The sequence below is a fragment of the Patella vulgata genome, chromosome 9 (genome assembly GCF_932274485.2).
Source record: "Patella vulgata chromosome 9, xgPatVulg1.2, whole genome shotgun sequence".
NCBI lineage: Eukaryota > Metazoa > Mollusca > Gastropoda > Patellidae > Patella > Patella vulgata.
In genome coordinates this window covers 12,719,432-12,744,391 of record NC_065887.2, presented here as the reverse complement: position 1 = coordinate 12,744,391, position 24,960 = coordinate 12,719,432, and the positions used below count along the sequence as shown (strand labels likewise).

General features: G+C 37.0%; 1 protein-coding gene across 2 annotated transcripts; it reads left to right on the top strand.

Moving 5' to 3' along the window:
• The first annotated feature begins 14,036 nt into the window (after positions 1-14,036).
• Positions 14,037-23,907, top strand: LOC126831671 (uncharacterized). 2 transcript variants are annotated; one of them, XM_050562291.2, is made up of 2 exons: positions 14,037-14,116; positions 21,434-23,907. In XM_050562291.2, exons 1-2 carry the CDS (start codon positions 14,067-14,069, stop codon positions 22,641-22,643), a joined length of 1,260 nt encoding a protein of 419 aa, XP_050418248.1. In that variant the 5' UTR covers positions 14,037-14,066; the 3' UTR covers positions 22,644-23,907. The 2 variants fall into 2 exon arrangements, with proteins under 2 accessions (XP_050418248.1, XP_050418249.1); XM_050562292.1 differs by lacking the exon at positions 14,037-14,116 and adding an exon at positions 19,896-20,016.
• Positions 23,908-24,960: the final 1,053 nt, after the last annotated feature.

Here is a 24,960-nt window from a genome sequence, read left to right as displayed (position 1 = left end):
AATTATATAGAATAATAACCTCATAACGAATAATAATCTAGAATAATAAACCTCATAACAATTAATTATATAGAATAATAAACCTCATAACAATTAATTATATAGAATAATAAACCTCACACCGAATAACTATATAGACTAATAAACCCCATACGGAATAATTATATAGAATAATAAACCTCATACCGAATAGAATAATAAACTCCATAACGAATAATTATATAGAATAATAAACCTCACACCGAATAACTATATAGAATAATAAACCTCATACAGAATAATTATATAGAATAATAACATCATACTGAATAATAATGCAGAAACCCCATACCGAATAATAATGCAGAAACCCCATCCCCGATAATTATGCAGAATATTAACCGCACACCGAATAATTAGAATAATAGTCTCATACCCCGTTAATATGGAGGATAATAACCTCGTGGACTAATTCTCCTCGAAGAAATATACATAAAAGTACAACAGTGACGTCAATGTCACGCCAACTAAATATAATATGTTTGTTCCTCATAAAAGTCAGAAACGGCAATTTTTAGTAACTCCCGATTCAGGCTTAGATTGGAAGCGAAAATTATGGCATTACCAGAACGCTCGGTGCTAAATCTGTCAATTCACCTGTTATCACACGCTGCTTTGCCTTATCTCGGCCTTTATCGATATTTAGCCGGCTGTTAGTCTTCATAGATAAAATAGGGTGTGGCTGACAACACGCCTAATTAGAAAAAATAAGAAAACCAGAAAACTAATGATGTTGTCTTTGAATTAATGGATGCTGTCTTCTGCAACAGTTGTCTGATATAACATTTCCACACATAATCAACTACATCTTTGCTTCATTACGTTGTAAACGGCTTGTCTCTTACTAATTAACGATGTTCATTTTCAGAGAGCAGCCATTTGTAATTAAATTTGAGGTTTTCGGCGCACCTGGCGTTAAGTGGTGTCTTTTATTGATACGATTAAAGGGGCAATCTTTTAGGAGGGTGCAGTCTGTTGGAGAAGGCCGGGTAGGGATGGGGGAGTCTTTGTGATCGACGAGAAGGGCACCTAATATCTCCAAACTATTCCATGTAAATATATAATTGGTCGACTATTGGCACTGTTCATAATGAAAAGATAGGATGGGATACGAAGCTTTAAGTAATACGTGCATTTGCCCAGCGAGTGGCGTTTACGAATTGTGGGTTCATTGAAATTGACGTGTATTTACGTCCCAACACTTTCTAGGTCAGCCCTACACCTGACAAGTGGGAAACAGGCTTAGAAAATGTCAAGGTTCTTCTCGGTTTACACAGGGAAACGAACCCATAAAATTCTAGGAGAGAGAGGGGGGAAGAGAGCGGGAAAGAGAGAGAGGGAGGGAGAAATGGGGTTTAACGTCCACTTGCCACAAACTGGGTTATTTCGCGACTAACATATAGTTCAATTTCATGTCAATAATTCGGTAGTGCGTAGGGGTATTTAGCAGTGGTAAGAAACCGGAGGACCTGGAGAAACTACACGAGGTTGGACAGGCGAGCCCTACTCCTTGTCACGTTCGAGCCGAGAATCAAAACAACGACAGACCTTATGATTCAACACGCACGCGTTAACTATTCGTCCCCCACTCCCACTTCTAGTCGAGAGTCCAGTGCCCTGACCGCTCTACTACCACAGGAATAAACAGAAAAGTAATACCATGTCACTGTAAAGTACAAGAATGCCCTTAAGAGAAACATAATTAAATATTGCGAGTAATTAAGGAAAACGGTAATTCCATCGATCAGGTCATTCACAATCTAATTACTGTTTTGCTAACAGCTCAAAACTAAAGCCAGTTAAATACTGATATAGTGTGTCAGAATAATCTATAAAACTGTTCTAAAACCGAGTTTTTTCATGGATTGATGGATGGAATTATTTGAAGAAACTGGATGTGTCAGATGAATTTCATGTAGAAATTGTTTACCAATGTAGTAGAAAATTGTTTACCAATTTAGCTAAAACCTTGTCTCATAGCTGAAACATGGCCGTGGCCGTGGCAACGTATACGTAATCATTCCAGAACACACATTACATTCTCATCGGGATATATTCCTGGGGTAAGTTTGGGGAACTTTGGATTCACTTCGACAATTGGAATTATACGCTGTAATGTCTAGTCCGTGTTTTGAACGTGTCGTTTTCTAGAGTTGACTAAACACTGGAGGTGATGGTCAAGAAAAAATCCAGATGCTGAAACTTATCACGTTTGGATATAATCTATCATTAAAGAGACTGCTAATGAAATGAAATGGGTTTTAACGTTCTTCTGTTCTGCTCTGAAATACTCCAATGGAAATTATATTGACGGTATATGTACATGACTGTCTATATATTTTTACATCATTTTGAAAGAGCTAAGTTTTTAACTCAATATCATTCAGTCTTTAACTCAATATCATTCACAGTCTTCGACATTGTATAGACGACTTATTGGTCAATTAAACAATCAACATTGATGTTGTTAATTTAACGTGAAAAGATGGGCTTCTGATATCCAATATTTAAAACAAAATGGAAATTAAATTTTAAAATTGGCACACGAATCGCGCGCCAGATTGCTTTCGAGCGCCATTTGTAATGAAGCGACTCGATGAATGGGGCTAAACATATCCCACGGGAGAATACTACTGCCATTCAATATTTCGGTGAACATACCTGATTAGAAATTATAGTAAAAACAGAAACGATTGAATGTAAATCGGTTTATATACATTCTTATTACATTATCATATTATACAGGTCACAATTTTATGGAATACAATTACTGCTTATTACTGAGCGACGTTTCGACTAGGCTTCTCTAGTCATTATTGGTTATAAGCAGTAATTGTATTCCATAGAATTGTGACCTGTATACTCCAGTTCAATTACTAAATGCCTTTGAAACAAATTATTATATTACATTTGTGTCCATTTCTAGTTGCCAAAGAATATGGATTCAGTTTCTGTATGATATAAATAATCTAATACCGATAATTTACCGATAATGGTAAAGACAATATAGTACATTGACTAATGGAAATGGAATAAGTATTTCTGGGTAACGGTCGAGTGGTAACCGTGGTGTGTGGGATCCGCCTCTCTGATTTCAGTCTGTAATTCAACTTACTAATAATACTGTTATGTGTGCTGAGAAGGCTATCCCATCTAAAATCATACTAATAGAGCTGTTTATATTTTGAATTGATCCGATGACTAGTTGAAATGAGATTTGTTTATTTTTTGATGACCAGATGACTAAAATCCTTCTAATTGAGATATTGTATTGTGACGTGTCAGATGGCTAAAATCCGCCTAAATGAAATGTCTTTATTTAGAAATAATCATGTGCCTACAGCCTTTCTAATTGTGAAATTCTAATTAATATAGGTTTATTTTGAGGTGGATTATCAATGTACCGTGTGGAATCCTCGATATTTGTTTATCAAAGAATTATTTGTTTTCGGGATTGACCGTTCGTTCAATTCCTGGAATTGATTTATCTTTGCAACCTTGTAAAGATAATCAGTATTATATTCAACAACAAATCATCATTGCCTCTTTAGTAACATTTTCTAATTAATTATTTGATATGACGAGAAGTAATCATCAATTCCTATATTAGACAATACCATATACAGTATAGTGTGTTGGATCGATAACGTCCAGATAAACTTAACAGATGTACATGGGACATAAAATGAACATCCCCAACCGATGTGGTTATATATTGAGAGAAACCTAGGACATTGAACAACGGTGAGTTTTATTCTAATATTTTCGAATTGGCCCATCTTTAATAGAAGACTTGATCTCGCTTTAACTCCGCACATCTTAAAAAACACAACACAATTTATATGGAAAACAATCACTGGTTTATAACCATATAGCACGACGTTTTGACAAGTACTTGATAACGATAAGAGAATACTTGTCAAAACGTCATGCTATTTGTGTATAAACCAGTGATTGTTTTCCATATAAATTGTGTTGTGTTTTTCAATGCGCTCAGTCACTATATGCCGCTCAAGGATTATATCCGCACATCTTAATTAGATGTTGTAAACCTCGCGGTTGTTGCTTCAGGAACATGCCACTGGACATTCCACATGGTGGCTACGACAAACACGCCCCTAAAGCTGCTGCTCGTTATTTGCATTTTTCGGACAATATTCTATTTAATTTTTGGAGGCTTAATCCAAGCTCAAATGTGCTTATATTGCTAATTACTATGATAAAACCAAAATATCAACGGCGGATAATTTCCCGGATTGGATTCATTCGGATACTTAAGAGGCTCATCAAAATGTTTTATCCACCACTTATTGGTGGCACAGGAGCCACGGTGGCTATGTGAGTAAGACGATGGCTGGCTAACCTAGAGGTCGCGGATTTGCTCCCGATGTTCGCCGAGAAAGTTCATCGTGATTTCCCGGCGTGGTTTCCGGTGCAGGACGGAGAGCCTGACCGGGACAGCTGTCTAGTCGTTCGGATGGTGACAGAAAACCAAGGCTCCGTATACACATTGGAGTGCACGTGCGCACACTTCACGCCAGAAAAAAACAACAGCGAAACGCTTACATGGAAACGGTCCTATTACATTTGCATTAGACTGACCTTTTCGCCGTAAATGGAAAGCGGATCTAATAACCTTTGAAAAACGACCAGTGACTTTATTAAAGTTATGGCTAATAATTTTCATGGTAGTTCATTAGCTTGTATTCTATTATTTATTCATAATCGTATTTATCAGATCGTATTTATGGTATTGATGACCACTATAACAATATTATGGTCCAATATTATTGTTTCCAATCTCAGAAAATAAGAAATATAGCACCGTTATAATACAAGGGAAATAGGTGATATTTCGATTTGATAAATTAATGGCCTATAGATAATAAACAGCGTGGTCATTTACCTTTATTATCCCCTCTTGTTTAGGAAACTGCACCAACATGGAATGGGATAATGGAGACGGGCATACGCCATACAGTATGTTATGAGGAAAATCTTGCCCGGACAGCTGCACTACGGCCTTGTCTTATATCGAATTCAAACTGTCAAGGGATCTTTTACGTGCACGCCAATGTGTACACGGGACCTCGGTTTTTCGTCCCATCCGAACGACTGCACCAACAATGGTAAAATGTGTTTTGTTGAACACAAGTATATAGATCTACGTTTCTAGTAAATCTGGAAAATTCGACATGCTGTTCAAATTTTTTAAAGTTGGGTGCTGAAAGGTTAGTGTTCCGTTATCCGTTTTTTATATTTCACCGATATTACGGCATATGTTTGTATTTCACCGATATTACGACATATATTTTTTTGATAAAAATGGTTTAAAGATTAACGTTAACATCGTTTATAATAAAAAAAAAGTTAAGAAATTTGAGTGTCGACTTTGGTTTTCCGTGTCTTTATTTGGTTGGGTGCCTATTCTATGAACTTCGAGATGTAGTTTAAACTCGGGGCCGGTTGTTCAAGGCTCCATTAACGTATAACGACTCGAACATAGAGTTAACGGACCGTTATCTTTATAACGATGGCATTAGGATGAAATTCTATATTATTCTACAGAGTTTGGGGAGCCTGTAGGAAATAACGGCCCCTTATATTCTACAGTTTCTGTAGTGCAAATCCTATCATTTTTCCTACAGATTATTGCTAAAATTTCTATAGGAAAATACTATAGTATTCTATAGTTCTGTGAGAACTTCGACAGTTGTCTTTTTGTCTTTAATCAAGTTTTGTAAACAGACTGCACAGTGGATTCACTTTCTTCAGTTTCTTATTAATACTAACTTCTATGAAGTTGTTTTGCGTGCACATTGAATTTCAAAATTTTAGAATTCAACCAATGACCAAACAGTCTTCTCTTGGATTGACTTTAATCAATCCATTAGCTATAACGGATAATGAAATTAACTTTCCAGCAAAAGATATTTAACGGACCGTTAACAAACGGCACGTTAGCAAGATAACGTTCCGTTAGAGTTTAACGGATCGTTAAAATAACTGAGTTTTGAGCAACCGGTCCCAGATTAATATTGTTTATCTGCGGTTCAATTGATAAAAAGAACAACCTTTTCTTATGACGATCGCCATTATCAAAGTTTTAAATTTCAGTTTTATTCACTAGTTCATGAATTAATAGACACCCTTCCCCCACTGTTTTTGTTGGTGGGAAAGTTTTGGCAATGTTGTGTTGAACCGGTTTTAATCAACAGGAATCTAGTCCCCGTATCCAAGCCGGAATATTATCTATCGTTGAGTACGTTTTAATGTGGATTATGCCACGGAAAAGTTGATATTTTTCGAAAACTGACACTGGCCCTTTAATCTGAACAGACAAAATAAATATGAATAAAGAACTCGATATAAAGGTTAACTGATTTGTTGTCTCAATATACATTTCCATCACAGTTGAAATCTCAAATTTATTCAAAAAGATTAAAACAATGTCTTCCTATTTAAATTACGTAAGTAAAACAGATGCAGTATATTAAACTATCCCAGTAAAAAAATCTAAATTATACTCTTCCAAACGCTGCCTGGATAAATATGTAGCTGTTGTTCCATAAGCATGTGTTATAGTTTATTACTCTATCCACTTACTAAATGCCTCTGAAGTATTATAAAATATATATTCTTTTACTTCTCACAAAGTATTCTTTTAGAGGCATTTAGTAACTGGATAGATAAATAAACTATAACATATAATTATGGAAAACAGCTACTGATTTATTTAGGCAACGTTTCGAAGAGTATGTAATCAAGCTTGAATTGAAGTTGAGAGAATACTCTTCGAAACGCCGTCTAAATAAATCAGTAATTGTTCTTCCATAAGTATGTGTTATAATTTATTTTTCACTAAGTAGTATGTTACGTGTTTTGAGTTTATAATTATTTAGTTTATTTTGAATAGTTTTACCATTTACATATTTTGTGTTTATCATTTATGGATCTATTTATTTATTTTATAAAATTCAGATGTTTTGCTAACATTTGTTTATATGTAAAGTGCATCGAAGCACTTTGGCGATGACAGCCCTATGTAAACCTTTTATTATTATAATGATAACATTATGTATAATAAGGTCATAGTAATTTTTTTTTTTTTTTTTTTTGTTAAAGTAACGATGCGTCATTTGCATTTTTCACTAAAATATCAAATTTCCCACGGCTTAATCCTGCCTGATATGTACCCAGAATAATTATTGAACATTTATTTAAGAAAAAATCGGATTCAGTCGGATTTAATATAGACGGATCCATTCTGTGCGCATTACATGGTGAGCCGTATAGATCGATGAAATTTCAATTCAACATTATCTTTGTAAATACTGAACGGAGATGAAACATTTTGTGGGCGATATTCCTATTAGATATTCACCTTTCACAATATTGTTGTTGATGGCGATTCATACTGCATTGAAATGACGCAATGAGACTTTAACATGTAGTTATTGTACTATTGTCTTAATTCATGGTATAAATTAAATGGACCATTTCTTTAAAAACATTCTGCTGGGATTCTTAATTGGTTTAGCTCTATCAAAATGAACAAAGCAAAGTAAATGGTTTTACATTCTTGTTGCACATTAATTCTATTCTTGTTGTTTAACAGAAAAAAAACAGTCACGAAATTTGACAATTTTATTCTCCGTGAACAAACTCAGTGAATTGATGTTTTGAAATTCCAAGCTCTACATGAGTTGTTATAAGTATTTATTTAGATGAATTTAATATCAGAGTCTGACTTCAATTTCAATTTTGTTCACGTCATTATAAATTGAAATAACTTAACATATAAACAAATGTTAGCAAAACATACGAATTTTATAAAATAAATAGATAAATTGAACTATTTATTGGCGTCATCGCAATGGCTGTTCAGGTGAAAGAGTGAAGGTCCGAAATATCGATCAGTTGTTCGCGTGACGATATTTAATGACGTGAGTCGGAACATTTTTCATCAGGGTGGGACCTAAAACACTACTCTCCAATCTTTAAATAGTTCAGGTTATCGTCCTGAAGTCTGCTAAATTAATCTCCAATATGTTTCTTACAGACTCAACGGGTTCACGAAGGTCAGTGTTACCCGATTCCCATCCAGTATTTATTGTTTATCTGTCATGCTCAGTAGACCAAAGTAATGTTCAGATCACTGGGCCAATAAGTTACTCCAGACAGTAAATATTTCTAGTTGATACTTACCAAGATATAAACATCCATGGCTGCTGAAACACGATCTACACCTCTAATAACTTTTGTTGTACCGTTATGAATAAGGTAACAAATGATATAACTGCGCTTTCGCACTTTGGAGAAGCGGGCGTTAATCCCAAGAGAAAGAGAGAGAGAGAGAGAGAGAGAGAGAGAGAGAGGGGGGAAGGTCATTTCGGGTACTAGCATATGGTCCAATTTTATTTCAATAATTCGCAGTGGGAGGAAACCGGAGGACCCTGAGAAAACCCACGAGGCTGGACAGGCGATACTATACTCCTTGTCACGTACAACCGTCGAATCGAAACCACGCCAGTGGACTCAATGACAGACCTTATGATACAGCGCGCACGTGCTAACTATTCGGCCGTCCAACCCCTCGTTAAGCCCGACAAGAAGAAGAAGAGGAAGAAGAAGAGGAAGAAGAAGAGGAAGAAATATACTCTTCAAAAAAAGGAGGGGATATTCAGACACAATACAAAACTGCGGAAATGCACTGCTGTTTTTATTAGAGGTAACCAGTGTATGTTAATAACAGGCCAATTGCCTACACATAAACATAAACAGTTCATATGGACGGCTTATTTGACGCCCCCATTTCACCCGCAAAGAGATACACTGTGAAAAGTGAAAATGGACGTTTTTGATTTTTGTCTTAATAATGAGTAATGCTCCACCAATGCTCAGACATTCAGCATTTCGTCGTGGCATGCTCCTAATCAACCGTCCAATCACGATTTGGGGCAATCTGACCCACTCCTCTTGCAGTGCCACGGCCAATTCCTGCAGTGTTGTTGGTTGACGTTGACGTCGATGAACGCGTCTCCCGATCAAATTAAACGTAACACACTAAAGCAAAGATACGCTAGACAGTAAATCTTATGCAAGAACCGATAGGAAAGCAAACATGGATAGAATAAACCAGCAAGCGGCAGTTTTCAACAACCCTTCCTTGAAGTGTCAAATTTGACAATGAACCCCTCCCACGTGTATGGCGCTATTAGGTGTCGCACATGCAGCTCAGTGGTTCTGTTGGGGCGATAAATTCTTCATCTGTGAACATACTCTCAAAGCATGTCAAGTGTCCATGATTATTTATCATATCACAACCTGCATAGGTATTTGCATTTCAATATCCCCTACCTTTTTTTGAAGAGTATATAAAACTGATTTGTCCTTCTCTGGTTGTAATTTATGCAGACCATCACGTTTAGCAAGAAATATCTTTAAGTTCAAATTTTCTTTTGAACCCATTCTTAACGAAAATCCTTATTTAAAGTCGTATAAGCCGATAACAACTCAGAGGAATGAAAATATATATATTTTCTTTAATTAAATTAAGCTGCTCGGCATCTTTACATAATTATTGGCGTGTCAATTGTTGGGGGTTTTGTTTGTTATGGCTAGATTAATCGCCTTGAATCAGTGGTTTTACTGAGCTTTACAAAGAAAAGGAGTTTGCATGGACAGAACAATTCCATTGAGCTTTACAAAGAAAAAGACAGAACAATTCCATTGAGCTTTACAAAGAAAAGGACAGAACAATTCCATTTGAGGCATTGACTCGTGAACAGGACCTGAGTTTACAAAGCATTCTCAGACTAAGTTACGAATTTACTCAAAATTGTTCGCCTTATGTTAACTAAACTATATCCCTTTATAAAACTTTTGTTGGTTTATTGAATCAAATACATCAATTAGAAACTATGTGCAAAGTTATGTGTTTCTGGATCAAATACATATTATTTTTTTTCATAAACAGTGATTGGAAGTTGAGTAAATTCTTAACTTAAGTCTGAGAATGCTTTGTGAACTCTATGCCTGATATTGCATGAAAGAGAATGAATTGTGTTTATCACTGAAATCATTGGATACGATATCTTTCGAAATACGTAGAAAACCCATGGCCATGTCACCCGCCCCGCCCTCCGCGACGAAACCCCATGAAATATAGGGGAAATGAAATATCTCCGAAAGCATCGGGCATCTTCACGTAGAGTGGATCGGGCTCGGCTGGCCTTGCAAATCCGGAAGGAATTTTTTTAAGAAAGTTAATGAAAATTCTTACCTTATATATATTTCCTATGTTTTATGCATATTTTGACCCAGGCGTCGAAAATAATTGGGAATGGAGTTTAATATATATATAATTTAACACTTGGATGTGTTAGCGGAATGAAGCGTTTTGTTTGACTAGATATAAACAATAAGAGTGTACTCAACAAATCACCGTTGCGGAAACAATGAAGTCAGTATGTTATGCGGCTGTGGTCTGAAAGAAATCGAATGAATTACCCCACGGCTACAATAAAATTGCGAGAGAAATAGTTTTAAGGCTTGTTAAAACAATATTTATGCTTTTTAATAGACTGGCATTATAAAGGGTAGTTGTTTGGGTTTGGGGGGAGGGGGGGTATGTTTTCGTATGCAATATCAGGTGCCGAGTTTGGGCGCCTCTCATTCGAACTATACGGAGTCCTCTTTTGCGTGCACTAATGATACGGTAAATGATACGGTGAATATTTTATTTACAGTAGAATTTTACGAAGTGGTTGATTTATTTACAGTTAATCAAACAACCAATCCTTCTTCTGTCAGCATAACGTCACAACTCTTCAGTTTATCTAGGTTTCCGCTACTTGTATCGGCCTGCTATTGTGATTTGGTATAAGTTTAGAGAATCTGCGCACGCATTCTCTCAAACCCGTGTCTTACCATTCATGCTTGGTGAGAGAGGAATTTAATTGTATGTGTAGCCTGTTTGTAAAAATGTCATATGGGTGTATGACCGTAATAAATAGTCGGTCTGATAAGATAAATCGTACAATAATTATCTTTGCGAGATTCACAACAATACACTTGTTTTCAAATAGTCGGACCTTTGCATGAGGAGGCTGGATGAACGCATCTAGAATTCAATTAGTAGTTATGTTATCAAGCGAAACTGCCATCATTTTTGTCGCTCCATTAATAATCTTCTGCATAAGTAATAGCTTTACTCACTACACAAGCCATTTGTCGATAAAATTATTTGAATGGAACGCAATGATTTTTGTGTTGATAAATGTCTATAACGAAAGGTGTTCACTTGTCAACAATATTCTTGACCGAATGGGCGTTGACCTACCTTAATCTATAATTTAATCTAATTAAATAAATTCTGATAAATGATAGCAAGTCGACTCCATTAAATTTGAACCCGAATTCTCGATCGTTAAATGTTGATATTGGGAATCGCGAGGAATAACACGTTCTTACTCAAACGATTTCTAGCTGATGTTTTGCTAGGAATGTACGAAACGATCGGTTCCAACTCGTTGTAATCAAACACGCCTTAAAGGACCAGTCATTCGTTCCCTTGGTTGACAAAATAAGAATGTCTGACTAAATTTAATCATGGGCTCCTTTGTTTTACGAGATGTGTATCTTGCCATGTTTAATAATGTACGTCCTTAGACTAAGCCGACATTGATATATAAAAAGAGAGAGAGAGAGAGAGAGAGAGAGAGAGAGAGAGAGAGAGATGGGGTTTAACCTCCACTCGACACAAACTAGGACATTTCGGGACTAACATATGGTTTTAATTTTATTTCAATAATACGCTTGTGCGTAGGGGACTGTAGCAGTGGGAGGAAATCGGAGAAAACCCACTAGGTTGGACAGGCGACCCTACTCCTTGTCACGTACAACCGGGGAATCGAAACCACACCAGTTGACTCAATGACAGACTTTATGATACAGCGTGCACACGTTAACCATTTAGCCATCCAACCCCCTACCCCCCCCCCCGACTGTCAATGAAACTAAAGCCATATAGCAAACGGATTAAGTCCCGAAGATGTGAACATGGACATATAGTTATCAACAATCAAGAACTAAACAAGCATTTTGAATGGAAATATTAATCCGACTGTAAAATCTAATCTGTAAGTCATCAGTGGAAATCAGTAATCTGTAATGTCAACATTAAAAACAGGCATATTCTGGTCATTGTCCGTCGCACACACAAATGCAATTTGTATATCCGTATGGTTGATAGATTTATTTGGCACAACATAATAAATCAAAATCATAATTTATCTTTTTAAAACTAATTTGGGGGGTTCCTTTAACATTGAGGCTCTTGGTTGCAGTATGGTCAGAACTGATGGAAATGGCTAAAATAAATCTCCCAATATATGAGCCTCCGCCATTTTCTCCAGAAATGTGTGCCCAAATCCGACACATTTTGTTTGGGCCAGGGCAACAAGTAGAGTTACTACTCATCTGTTGTCAGAGCGCCAAACTTGGAAAGAGATAATTTGTCATATATTATTTTTTTCGAAATAACTAAACTTCATCTTCGTATCCACTGAAAAAAAATAATGGCCTCAATCTAAGAGAGAAACGATCTAAAGGAGTGAGGTGCAAACTAGTTTCGTTTTCTCGTCATGCCACTTATTCTTCACCGCGATGGGGCCCAACGAAATCAGTTGTTCTGGGGGCATATAGCTACCCAGTCTGCACTGACAATTTTAATCCTGGGATAACTGCGGAATTATGATCATAAATGGTTGCAAACAGCAAACTTTTTAAAATCGATACCAAAATCAGAGGAAATTAAATATGATCACCAGTGGCGTTAACTGGTTTCCTGTCCAACTGAGGACTAAAGCCAACGAACAAGGAGGATTGATCAATGGTGCATGTACGTACATTGAGAGGGCGCTTTTTCGGAACAGAGGGCACATAGCCACACCCACCCCTATACCCTGGTTGGAAATTCCACCGGATTCGAGTCTTATCACCCATTTCCAATTTCCTTTGTTTCTGCAAACACCACTTACTCTGTCTACCCAGCCAGTACGCCTCTAGTGAAACCCCAGATATAACTTCTCTTATATAATATTCTAATAACACCGTGTTTTAATATAGCAATCATTCATTTCATTTTATTAGATATAAAATATATTATGTGTATTGAAATATTTCATAAATCTATACAATCTGTTGTATATAGGATAACCAGTCTGAGCTGATATTTTTTAATTCTATAACTTTATAGAAATGATATAATTTATTATAACTGTATATGTGTTGCCTTTCATTGTGTAAAACAAATTTAATTTTAATAAATCTATACAATCTGCTGTATATAGGCTACTCTCTTTGAGATGATATTTTTAATTCTATAGGCTTAACTTTATAGATTTATTAAAACTTAATAATTTATATCTATATGTATTACCTGTCACTGCGTAAAACTGATTTCCTCTGGGATAGTTAGGTATTGCGTTATTCTCGATTTTTAAAAAAGAAGTTCTATAATTAAAGCTTCTTGAATTTGTTGTCTATTTCTTGCAATGTCGGTGTAGTTTGGCCCTGCAGAGAAAGGTGCCTAGTCGTTCGTATGGTATAAAAAACAGTTGGTAAAACCTTAATAAATATCGCTGGCAGTTACAAATTGAAATAAGTGGCAAATTTCTCTCAGTAAACAAGCCGTGTTCTCAGATTCATTAGCACAATTGGTTAAAGCGTAAAGCTCTTGTGAATCAAAGAAACCGTTCCTTTAAAGCTTCTAACGGTCTTGACAAGAGAACAATGGCCATTTTATTTCTTCCTGGTAAAGTGGTAGGTGGGTCTAAAAAATGGAAGTGGATCGATTCTGTAAATAGTCATTGTAGGTAGTTCGTCATTTTCTACCATTTCCGATATAATTGTGTAAATACTTACATGTATACTTTCTTTAACGAATCAATATCTTCAAGCTAAATTTCTTTCCATGCATTATAAGTAGAACCGTTTATTCTTTTCATCTGTGTTAACATGGAATGTGTTCGAAGACCCATACCGTCTTCATTAGCCCAGTCGGTGCAGAAAGGTAGGACATTAAACCCTGTTTTATTTCGAAGACCCGTGGGGAAAGAAATCTGGGATTCCCCCAATTTATTATCATATTATTGAGAACATACAAACGTAATAATTTGGCTCATATGGAAAACACAGTGGAATTATTATTACTTTAGATGATGGCGTAAACGAAATAGAAACTAATTAATGTTCTCGCTATAATAGTTAAAAAATTGATAATCAATGGGGAATATGTTGAAAATGTCATTCTGATCGGAGTTATGACCACTCCAGTGTAGTCTCGATTGACATTTCTACCGTTTTTACGATGATAAATAAAGTCTCGATTATCCATTTTTTAATTAAATTATTAACTGACAATCGTGGTTGAATCCATTGAAAACTAAACCCATCCGATGACCTAGAGAGTGGTTTATGGACTTGACACGTGAATAAATGTCTAATTAATGATTTGAGGCCTAACGAAATTTTTTGCATTAGGTAGATTTAGGTCTTACATAAGGCATCTTTAAAGGATGAAATGATCATATCAAAGTGCAAAGCTAATCGCTTTTGGATCCTTTTGGATGCGTAATTCGTAAGAGTAATTTGATTGCATATGGTATATAAAATTTAATATATTTCTCACATCTTACCACTTTAAGATAGTCATTGCATGTATGATGAAGGTTTACCTCTTTTAAAAGACTTTAGAAAAAGAATTATTATAATTTTATATTGAATTCAGTCAAAGAGTGCGATTATTTACTGGAAAAGCTTAATATAGATTACTGGTGATCATTGTCATACTGATAATAATAAAAAGCTTAAAATTACCCTAGTTCTTTCTTGAATAACATTGATGACATTATTCAGGATAACAATGGGTTAGAATCGATTAATCGAATAATGAGATAACGACCTGCACTTGAAAGCGAGAAGTGTTTTGCTTATTTTCTTTTAAAGGAGTATGGTTTCTTTAAAGGGATATTGTCAGATTAAAGCGAATTGGAATGTATGCAAAATTTGAGACTGATTTACCAAACCATCTAATTGATATATAGGCGGTTTAAGGTTTATTTGACGTCGCACACATTATACAAAAAAGTGGTTTTCATGCGGTTCAGTAGAATGCTTATAATGTGCGTCTATGGTTAGTTTGCATATAAAACTGATTAGTTTGAATATATAGAAAACCATGGCTAGTTGGAATATAGAAAACTATGTTTAGTTTATTTTGCGCGTAGGGGTCTTTAGCAGTCGGAGGAAACCGGGGGGTCCCGGAGAAAACCCACCATGTTGGACAGGCGAGCCTATTCCTTGTCACATACAACTGGGGAATCGAAACCACACTAGTTGACTCAATGACAGACCGTATGATACAGCGCGCATGCTCTAACCCAGTGATTCTCAACCGGTGTGTCGCAAGATCTTTCTAAGTGTGCCGCGAAATTTTGACGGCACACTATGAAAATTATTCACTAAAGAAGCCAGCTATTTGACTGATATGAAATTCGAAACACTGCAATAAAGTAAGTTCATAGATGTGTTTTTCTTTATTTAGTTTTAGTCATCCTATGTGTTTATGACTAGTCTGTGTCTACGGTTGTATGTCGTCTATAACTTACCATGTTTTTATTTTGCAAAATTCAAATATTTTTTCATATATATTAAGCCAGGTGTGCCGCTATTTTTTCATGTGTTCCAAGGTGTACCGTTGGCAAAAAAAAGTTGAGAACCATTGCTCTAACCATTCGGCCATTCAACCCCCGTTAATACTAAGGACATCTATTAGTGTAAATATGATAATCGTTGTCATGACATACGTCTAGATAATCAATGATGATAATTGAAACAATTAGTGCTCCTTAGGCGGAAACGTTTACCCTCATATTGGCAAATAGCTAAACTACCTTCAGTTCATATGGAGATCAGCTGTAAGTTAACGATTTTATTATTTATTTATCTTGAAAGATGGCAAATTACTGGGTAGATAAAGTCAGGGTTTGGTTTTTTATCGGGGGGGGGGGGCTAATAGACTAGGAACCCGAAATACCTTTTGCTACTTGACGAATTCCTTATTTATTTATCTTGAAAGATATATCTAATTATTTGATACATGGGAAAATGACTAGATATAATGGCGTGGTTTCGATTCCCCGGGGTAGGGCCGCCTTCCAACCTCGTGGGTTTTCTCCGGGTCCTCCGGTTTCCTCCCACTGTTGAAGACCCCTACGCGCAAGCGAATTTCTGAAATAAAAAAATAAAATTGAACCATATGCTGGTCCCGAAATGACCTAGTTTGTGTAACGTGGACGTTAAATCCTCTCCTCTGATGGGCCATTGCCCCGAGGTAACGTGCTACCCAGCAGTCTAAATAAAAATATTGCGTTGATCACACAACTTCAAAAAGACCAGCCGAATAAACGAAAGGAAAAATATACATATTTAATCATTAGTAGCCGTACATGACAAAGGTATGCTTAAACTCAAATATTTTGAGAAGGCTTCTTCTTGATTGGCTAAGAGCTAAGATTCATTTAAGGATTTTAACTCTCAACCAATGAAACGTCTTTATTCATAAATATTTTAGTTTAAGTTTTTGTCATACTATACTTCTCATTCATTTGTGATTGTTCAGTAGTCAACATATTTATATCGTATTTTTGTTTCGTATATTTAAAAATGATACTTATAAATCAATAGGCTTGTAACACATACGAAACTTAAACTGTCTGTCTACAATTAGTTCCAATTAATTACAACAGACACGAAGCTAGCTGGCCGACATTAATCGACGATTTTAGTCGAATTCTCTAAGGTCACTTCGATAAGTTTACTCCCCTTCCATTTTCATACGTTTACTTTTTAGTAAACCGGATTAAAATCCGGAAGAAAATAATACACTAAAGTTTCAATATGGCAGCCATTCAGAACAGAGCTCTATTCTCCAAGTAGAAAGTTCTCTGTCTGTGTCCTGAATGGCTTGTGACAATCGTGTGATCACATTTGATAATATAAACCTAATGTCAACTTTTATGATAAAATAAAGGATATGATAAAGTGTTGTTGTTAAGTTAGTGAATATAACCGAAATATTGGTGAGTCTTATCTCTGTGTCGAGATAATGTATTTATCCAGAAGGTTTATCGGCTTATTGTGTCCATCAACTTATCAGTTTTTAGTATTATTGTAGGGCTCTCGTTGTGTGCGAACATCTTGAGACAAGAACGACATATTATTTTTATAGTCGATTGAGGTGTACTGTAGTAATGATTTATAACTATTCTGTCCGTCGAGTTAGATGTTTTATTTTTGTGTCATCCATTTTACGATCACCAAACTGGCACAGCGGAATTTACGTGTGAAGAAACTAAACTAGATGATATGTTGATTAAGTCGACTGTGTACTAAAACTACATGATACAAGGATTATGTTGATTAAGTCCATTAGTGATTTGGTTAAAATAAGATCTGATGGTAGAACTTAAGGTAAGAAATAAAATGGGGTTTAACGTCTTACTTTTCTACTCCGACTCCGACTCCGACTATATAAGCATAAGTGTGCTATGAGGGAAATTTTGCCCAGACAGCGGCGCTACGGCCTACTCTTATTTTGAATTCCAACTGTCGGGGGTTCTTTTATGGTTCCATCCAGACTAGTAGACGCTATTCCTTACCGGAAAGGTTGTTAGGTCCGTCATTCAGTCAACTTGTGAGGTTTCGTCATTCAGTCAACTGGTGAGGTTTCGTCATTCAGTCAACTGCAGGTGAGGTTTCGATTCTCCGGTTGTGCGTGTTAAGAAGTAGGGTCGCCTGTCCAACCTCGTCTGTTTTCTCCGGGTCCTCCGTTTTGCTCCCACTGCTAAAGACCCCTACGCGCAAGCAAAGTATTGAAGTAAAATTGAACCATATGTTAGCCCCAAAATAACCTAGTTTATGTCAAGTGGACGTTAAACCCCATTTGTCTCCATTCCTTGCCAGGCCCCCGTCCAGCATGCACCACTGCCAATTGGGAAACCTCGTCTTGGGCAACTTTCTCGGTCGACACCGGGAAACGAACCCGACACCACCTGGTTAGTGAGCCAGGGTGTTACTCACTGAGTCACGGCGGCTCTTTACGGTATTATCTTTAAGACGAGACAGTAACAGCTTTCTGTTATTTACTTATAATTTAAAACAAAATGTTTTCAAAATAGAAATCAATGCATACAGATTGTCGCCGCCCCTGTTCGCCGATCTTTATAGTCCAACTCTAAGAAAAGGTTAGTATTGAGGTAAATGTGGTCTCTATCAAGTATTTCCAGAGTTATTGCCCCTGACTTTAATGCGAATCATGAGACTGAGTCTACTTACGACGCAGACGAACAGTGGCGTACGCAGGATATTTGTTTAAGAACTGAGGGGTCCTTTTCAGAGGAAAATTTGAAAACATCGGGGTTTCAATGGGGCTTTGTGATGCCTATATTGACCCGAATATAACATTCAGTTTTATCAGCTACAGTATAGTGACTGGGTTTTTTTTAAGCACATGACCATAACTGCGAAATAGGTACCAGACCCCCCCCCCCCCACACACACACACATCAGCTAGACCAACAAAACGCATTGCATGCTAAAAGGTACATCAGTCAGTCATGTTGCAACCATATTGGGTTTGGACACGAGATAATAAAACCAGACAAGCAACAACTTATCCGATGATCTCCTCTGGCTTGCGGTCGGGATTTCGATCCCTGATGGATGTGGATGGGAGATATGGGGCGCCTTCTCAATCTGCTGGATTTACTTCGGTTAAACCGGTTTCCTCCCACACGAAAGAAAGCGGGAGCTTAGGTAATAACAACAATAAGATGACAACTTGTCTGCGATATCACCATCGGTGAAAGCGGACGTTAAACAACAAGAACAACAGCAGCTTCTCCAATCCTTCAATGGAAAACGCATTGGTATTCTACTTATCACGTATAGATTAATTAGTTTTCGATAATATATAAGCAGACTTTTTCGGAGCAGAACAGTAGGACGTTAACCCCCATTTCATTTAATTATAAGCAGATTTGACACGAAAGGCGTCGAACTGTCGTTGTGAATCGGATAAGCTCGAGTGTACGCACGAACTATAATAAACTTTAAATAATCGGAAGGGCAACACCGAGTCAGACGCAATAATGTTAGCATGCTCGAGAAGTATATTCAATGATTAATCTGAATAATAACAAAGTATTAATCCAATTTCACTGAGTAATCTCCCTTTATTATTATTACCATCAATAATAATATTGTATTCAAACTGAAATTCTCAAAATATCCAAACAATAGATTATAGAATTACTGATCCGATAGATATTACATACCGAATGACAAAATAAAAGATTTTATATATATTTTTTATATAAAATGCCCGGTATACCGGTTGGGTTTATACGTTTATGATATCGGCGGAGAATAAATCGAGATATATATATACAATTTGAAGCTTTGGGTTATAATAGCATAAAAATGATCCTCACGTTGTTAAGACACCTTTATACACTGGAAAATATATAGATTTAAATTACTTTCTTTTTTCTCGCATATTCAAAGCCGACCCAACAAATAAAAGTTGCTTACAATTGCTTATAATACAAGGTCGTGAATAAAGAATAAGGTGAACGGGTTTTAAGGACATTCTAATGTTTTGTGTTACAAATGTATGACATGTGTATTGTTTGTATGAACGATATATATTGTTGTTAGATTCACATACGTCTAAGTGGAAATCATATTTCTGTATTTATAAATTCATATATATCTATATATTGTGTTACCAGGCTGGTGACAGGATCAAGGGCACGTTATAAATGTTATTTGTAGTGGATCCATATTTTTGTTATAATCTTATGATAATTCTGTAGAAGGAATTATGACGATGACTAGTCAATGGATGGGGTAAGAAGTCTTTGAATAAATATTTAGGTTTTTAGGTTTGATGGTTTTTATAAGACGAGCGGTATTCTTGTAAAAATATACGAATTGTTAAAAACCAAACCGGTCGGTCGCAGGGATCTTTGCTGGCCCCAACGTTGTTTATAAGATTCGCCAGTAGAAATGAAATGGGGTTTAACGTCCTACTGTTCTGCTCCGAACTGGGTTAATGAAAACTGGCATACGCCATACAGTGTGCTATGAGGGAAATTATGCCCGGACAGCGGCACTACGGCATATTCAAGGGATCGTTTACGTGCACGCCAATTTGTACACGGGACCTCGGTTTTTGTCCCATCAGAACAAGGGGAACGACGCCGGAAAATCTTGATGAACTTTCTCGGCCAATGCAGGGATCGAACATCCGAACTCCAGGCTAGCGAGCCAGCGTCTTACCTACTTAGCCACCGTGACCCCCTCCAGCAGTACCTTCTCCGCTTTAGGTGCAAAGAAAGAGACAGATCATGTGTATCTGTTGCTTTTCATTATAAATATATTGATGATATGACAACTTCATCCCCATATCGATGTAAGATTTAGATAAAGAGCTGGTCGTTTTTACTATAATAGTTCAAAAAAAGATAATGCAAAATGAATTTATTGAAAATTTCATTCCAATTACTTTATTCTGGGCCAAGTTATCACTGTTTGTAGTTTTGACAAGATGTGCGAATTGTTTGTTTATAGTCCGAAATTACATATTAACCGCGTTAAGAGTGTTTGAAGTTTTGACTAAATATAGCGTAAAGCTTGGTATAAACGGTGCTTGGCAATAGAGACGAAGTCTCCAGTCTCGGTTTTCTATTTCATCGTTTAACTCTTAAATCACCGTGTTATGCTACAATCACCTAACAATCGCAGCCCTTTGAAGGCCCAGATAGTTGAATGGTGGCTTGTCATGTTCGGGGTTTTATTGTTTTTCGTTTTTTTTGGTTTTTGTGTTGTTGTTCTTCTTCTTTTTGTTTTTTTTCTTTGTTTTTTTGTTGGGTTTCTTTTTGGTTTTTTTTTTGGTTTTTTGTTTATTTTTTGTTTGTTTTTTGTTTGTTTTTTGGGGGGTTTTTTTTTTGGGGGGGGAGAGTCTTTTGGTGGGGGGGGGGGGCAAATCGTATGGTTGTCGACTCCTCGCTTGTACATGACAAAGAGTAGGCTTCTTCTGACCAATCTTGTGGATTTTCTACAGTTTCCACCCACTGCTACCGAATTATTGAAATGAAAATGAAACATATGTTAGCATCGAAATGACCTAGTTTGTGTCGAGTGGACGTTAAACCCTTCCGTTATAAATAAAAATTCATATAACACTTAGGGTCAGAAAAAAGACCCGCAATAGGCAGACTTACGGCGTCTTTAATTTCTTTCTTTTTTTTTAAATATATTTCAGGTTTATGGAAAGAGCTGTGATAATTAAACGGGATTGTTTGATGGATTCACGTGACACGGATGGTCACCAATCGGTGTATGTAGATCGTCCGTCTTATCTTCGAGATCAGGCCTTAGTACAAGAACAGGCAAAGTTGTCCAAAGATGTCGAAAGATTTGGTTTAGCTCCACTTACGCAGGAAAGTGAAAGATACCGATTAAAAATGGAATATCAAGCCAGCAACGGGTTCTTTAAGCCGCCGAAACGATGTATGGTGACTTCCTTTAATAACATAAAACCTGAACAGTCCAGTCCTTTGCCACCCCTGCCACCTCTTGTACAAGGTAAAAAGTTGTTAGACCCCGTTAAACCAAGGCGAAACAAACTGATAACGAAAGGTAGTCCATCATTTTTAAGCGAAAAACAAAGAGTCAATGAAACCGTAAGAATAAACCTTTCTAGGATTCCCCTTCAGGTCCGACCAACCATACCATCGATCGGACGTAAAGCCGGGAGACAAGAGGAACTAGCAGTCCAAAGCCATACATTGAAGAGTTTGAAGTATAGCCCTGCCCAGAAGGTGACTACACGGCATAGATTACGTCCCCTTGTATCCGAAAGTCCTCGTCCCCGTTCTTTGAAATCACATAGACTAAAATTTGAGTCTCTCACTGACGGGGACAGAATCGACGTTGATTATTTGAATAAGCATTTCTTTTTGTGCAGCATGCCTCCTACAACCGACCGGAGCGTCAATTCGATCAAAACGACAGGGAAGTCCCAACGAATCAAGTCCACCAAAGATTCCCATGTAACGGTTACTCCAAGACGTTCGAAACCATTACCAAAAATGTTGTACAAATCTGATAGCGCCTTATCGTTCCAAACAAAAAAGCCAATCTACAGAAATAGGCCTACTAAGAAAAGTGATATTTTCGAAACATATTTATTGGATTCTGACGATAATTATGATCACGATAGTGACAGAGATTGTGAAAATGCTTCTGACGATGCTTCATCAAGGATTCGCATAGTGGTCGATATGCCAAATATAATACTGAATGCGGCAAGTCCAGAACCACAGTCCAGTAGGGAAACGACGTTTGTAGGAACTTTAAGCCGGGCATGTAAGCAATCCGAAATGCGACAGAAAGAAATACAGAATTTACTTGAAGACGTAAAGGAACTGAATAAAAGATCACAATCGTTTATGGAACCAACTGCGACATAAAAGGTGTCTATTAGTGCGCAGTCCGTGATACTGGTCGTTTCGTGTTTTATGTAATTTTGTGCCTGTGCGATGGTAGAATATCGACATATCCGGCGCTAGAATTACCACCGATTGTTGATCTTTACATATGTAATCAACTAGTCTTGAACGTGTATTATTGCGAAACTTTTGAAGGAATGTCAACGTCTGAATCGGACATCCAGGGGCGTGTCCTGGAATGTCAGCAGTGGAAGTCAATTTGATTAAAATACCGATCAATATTTTGTTTCGTTTTTTTATACTTTCGATGGCCTACACTACATGAAGATCTGACAAGTTATAGCGATAGGTCACGTCAGGGGTCAAAAGACCGACTTATGACCCTATGATGTCAGACATTTAATTAACCAATCAGCATTGATTTTACTAGTGGATTACCCACAGTTCCGTGCAAAACACGCCTAAAGCTCGTCGTGACAGACCGTTTCATTGCTTATCCCTGACACCATTCAGAACACGAGTTAAATAACAACTCTTTCAGATCCAAGTGTAGTAAAGACAAGTAAAACGAAATTTTGAACTATAAAAACGAAACGAAATAGGATCTGTGTTTTAACCAGATTGCAGTGGAAGTTCAAGGTTGTTTGGCGTGAGGTCTAGGTGATTTCTGCTCATTTAGCTGCATACATGTATAGAATTAGAGTGGGGTAAGGTCAAAACGGTTACAATGCGTCGTGCTTTCGCCGGTGAATGCAAGAAAGAAAATAATATTCTCCGGACCCCCACGCCGGTCCTTCTGGACACATGCCTGACATCTATTGTTTCGTTTCATAGCGATAGAGTTAATAGTAGGTCGTAAATGCATACTTTCAATACAACTTTTACAACTAATACTATTATATTATACCTCGTCTTAAATCTATAATACCTCTTTATGGAGATGGAAATAAATATTTTTGTCCAAATGAATAATTATTATTAATTAAAAGGGCATTAGGTAAGATTAGATAAGGAACTGACAGTTCTCGCTATAATACTTAAAATACAGATAATGAAAACAGAATATGCTGACAATTTCTGTCAAATTGCTTCGCTCTGAACCGAGATATTAGCCATTGAATTTTAGGCTAGTCTTGGTCGTCACGATTGTCCATTTTTACGTTAAATTATCCATCACAAAATGTATTCAGATCCAGTAAATATCGCAGGCTAGCGATGACATGGAGAGTTGATTATGGTCTGGATAAGTCAATTAATGTCTAATTAATAATTTAGATAACATTTCAGGCCCAAATATAGACCTGCAATAGGCAGATTTAGCTCTTGTATGATGCATGTTTAAAAGAACGAAAATAAGTTCGTTGCGTGATACATATAATAGTTTTTTTTTTTTAATGACAGCGCCTTCATTAGCCTGGCTAGATTCAGAAAAGTATTTTAAACCCCCATTTCATTTCATTTTAAACCCGAATTGTGCAAAACTGAAATTACTGAGTGGCTGAATAAATATCGCATCGATTAAGCGAATACGCGTCTCTGCTGTACAGAAATACATTCCCATATATCAACGATATATTATTATTTCACTTAATAAATTAAAAGCTGTCGAGGACACGATGCCGTTCCACATCTTTTCTGCTCGGGGTTCGTCAAAGTACCCTACTTGGTGTTCATCATCGTCAATCTACATGTAATTAAACACTGATGTTCCTGTGTTGTTGTTTTAGGGAGGGGGGGGGGCTCCGAGTTGTCATTTTTTGTGAAGTTGAGTACATAACCTAAAAATGAAACGGAACGAAATTTTAATTAGACTGGGTGTTCATGAATAATGAATAACGCCCATCACGCTCGCACCACGACTTTACCACCCGCTCAATACGCTCTATAGAATTCTACGGCTTGATGAGCGCACAGCAATGACCTTGTTTTGTGTGAAGGGGGCTTTAGGACAAGCTTAGGATCGTGTTGAGAGCGTGGCACGGTCTGTTAGTCACAGAAAGAGCTTTGTTGAGACGCGGCGCGCATACTGAGGGTGTGGCCATTCTCTCCGCTTTAAGTACGCTGCACTTAGCAATTCCCGAGCTCACTACGCTATCGCCACAATTTCTTTTAAAGCACGCTCCCCACCATCCTACCATGAGCCCACCACGTTCTTACTACTGTCACAAAGGTCTCGCCACGTCCATGGCCCCTACCCCCAGCCAGATTTTACAGACGAGGTCGTAATACGTATATGTATAAGCAATTAGCCAATTACCTCCCTTTAATGTACCATGGTAGGTTTCCCAGATCGATGGCAACAAGTGGGTAATTCGTCACCACAGCTGTTGCTTTTTAA

Excerpts from the sequence above, each read along its gene's own strand:
- LOC126831671 (XM_050562291.2), top strand. The coding sequence starts at position 14,067 with ATGTGTTCGAAGACCCATACCGTCTTCATTAGCCCAGTCGGTGCAGAA. Across the intron at positions 14,117-21,433 it reads AGCCCAGTCGGTGCAGAAAG|GTTTATGGAAAGAGCTGTGA; the intron begins GTAGGACATTAA and ends AATATATTTCAG.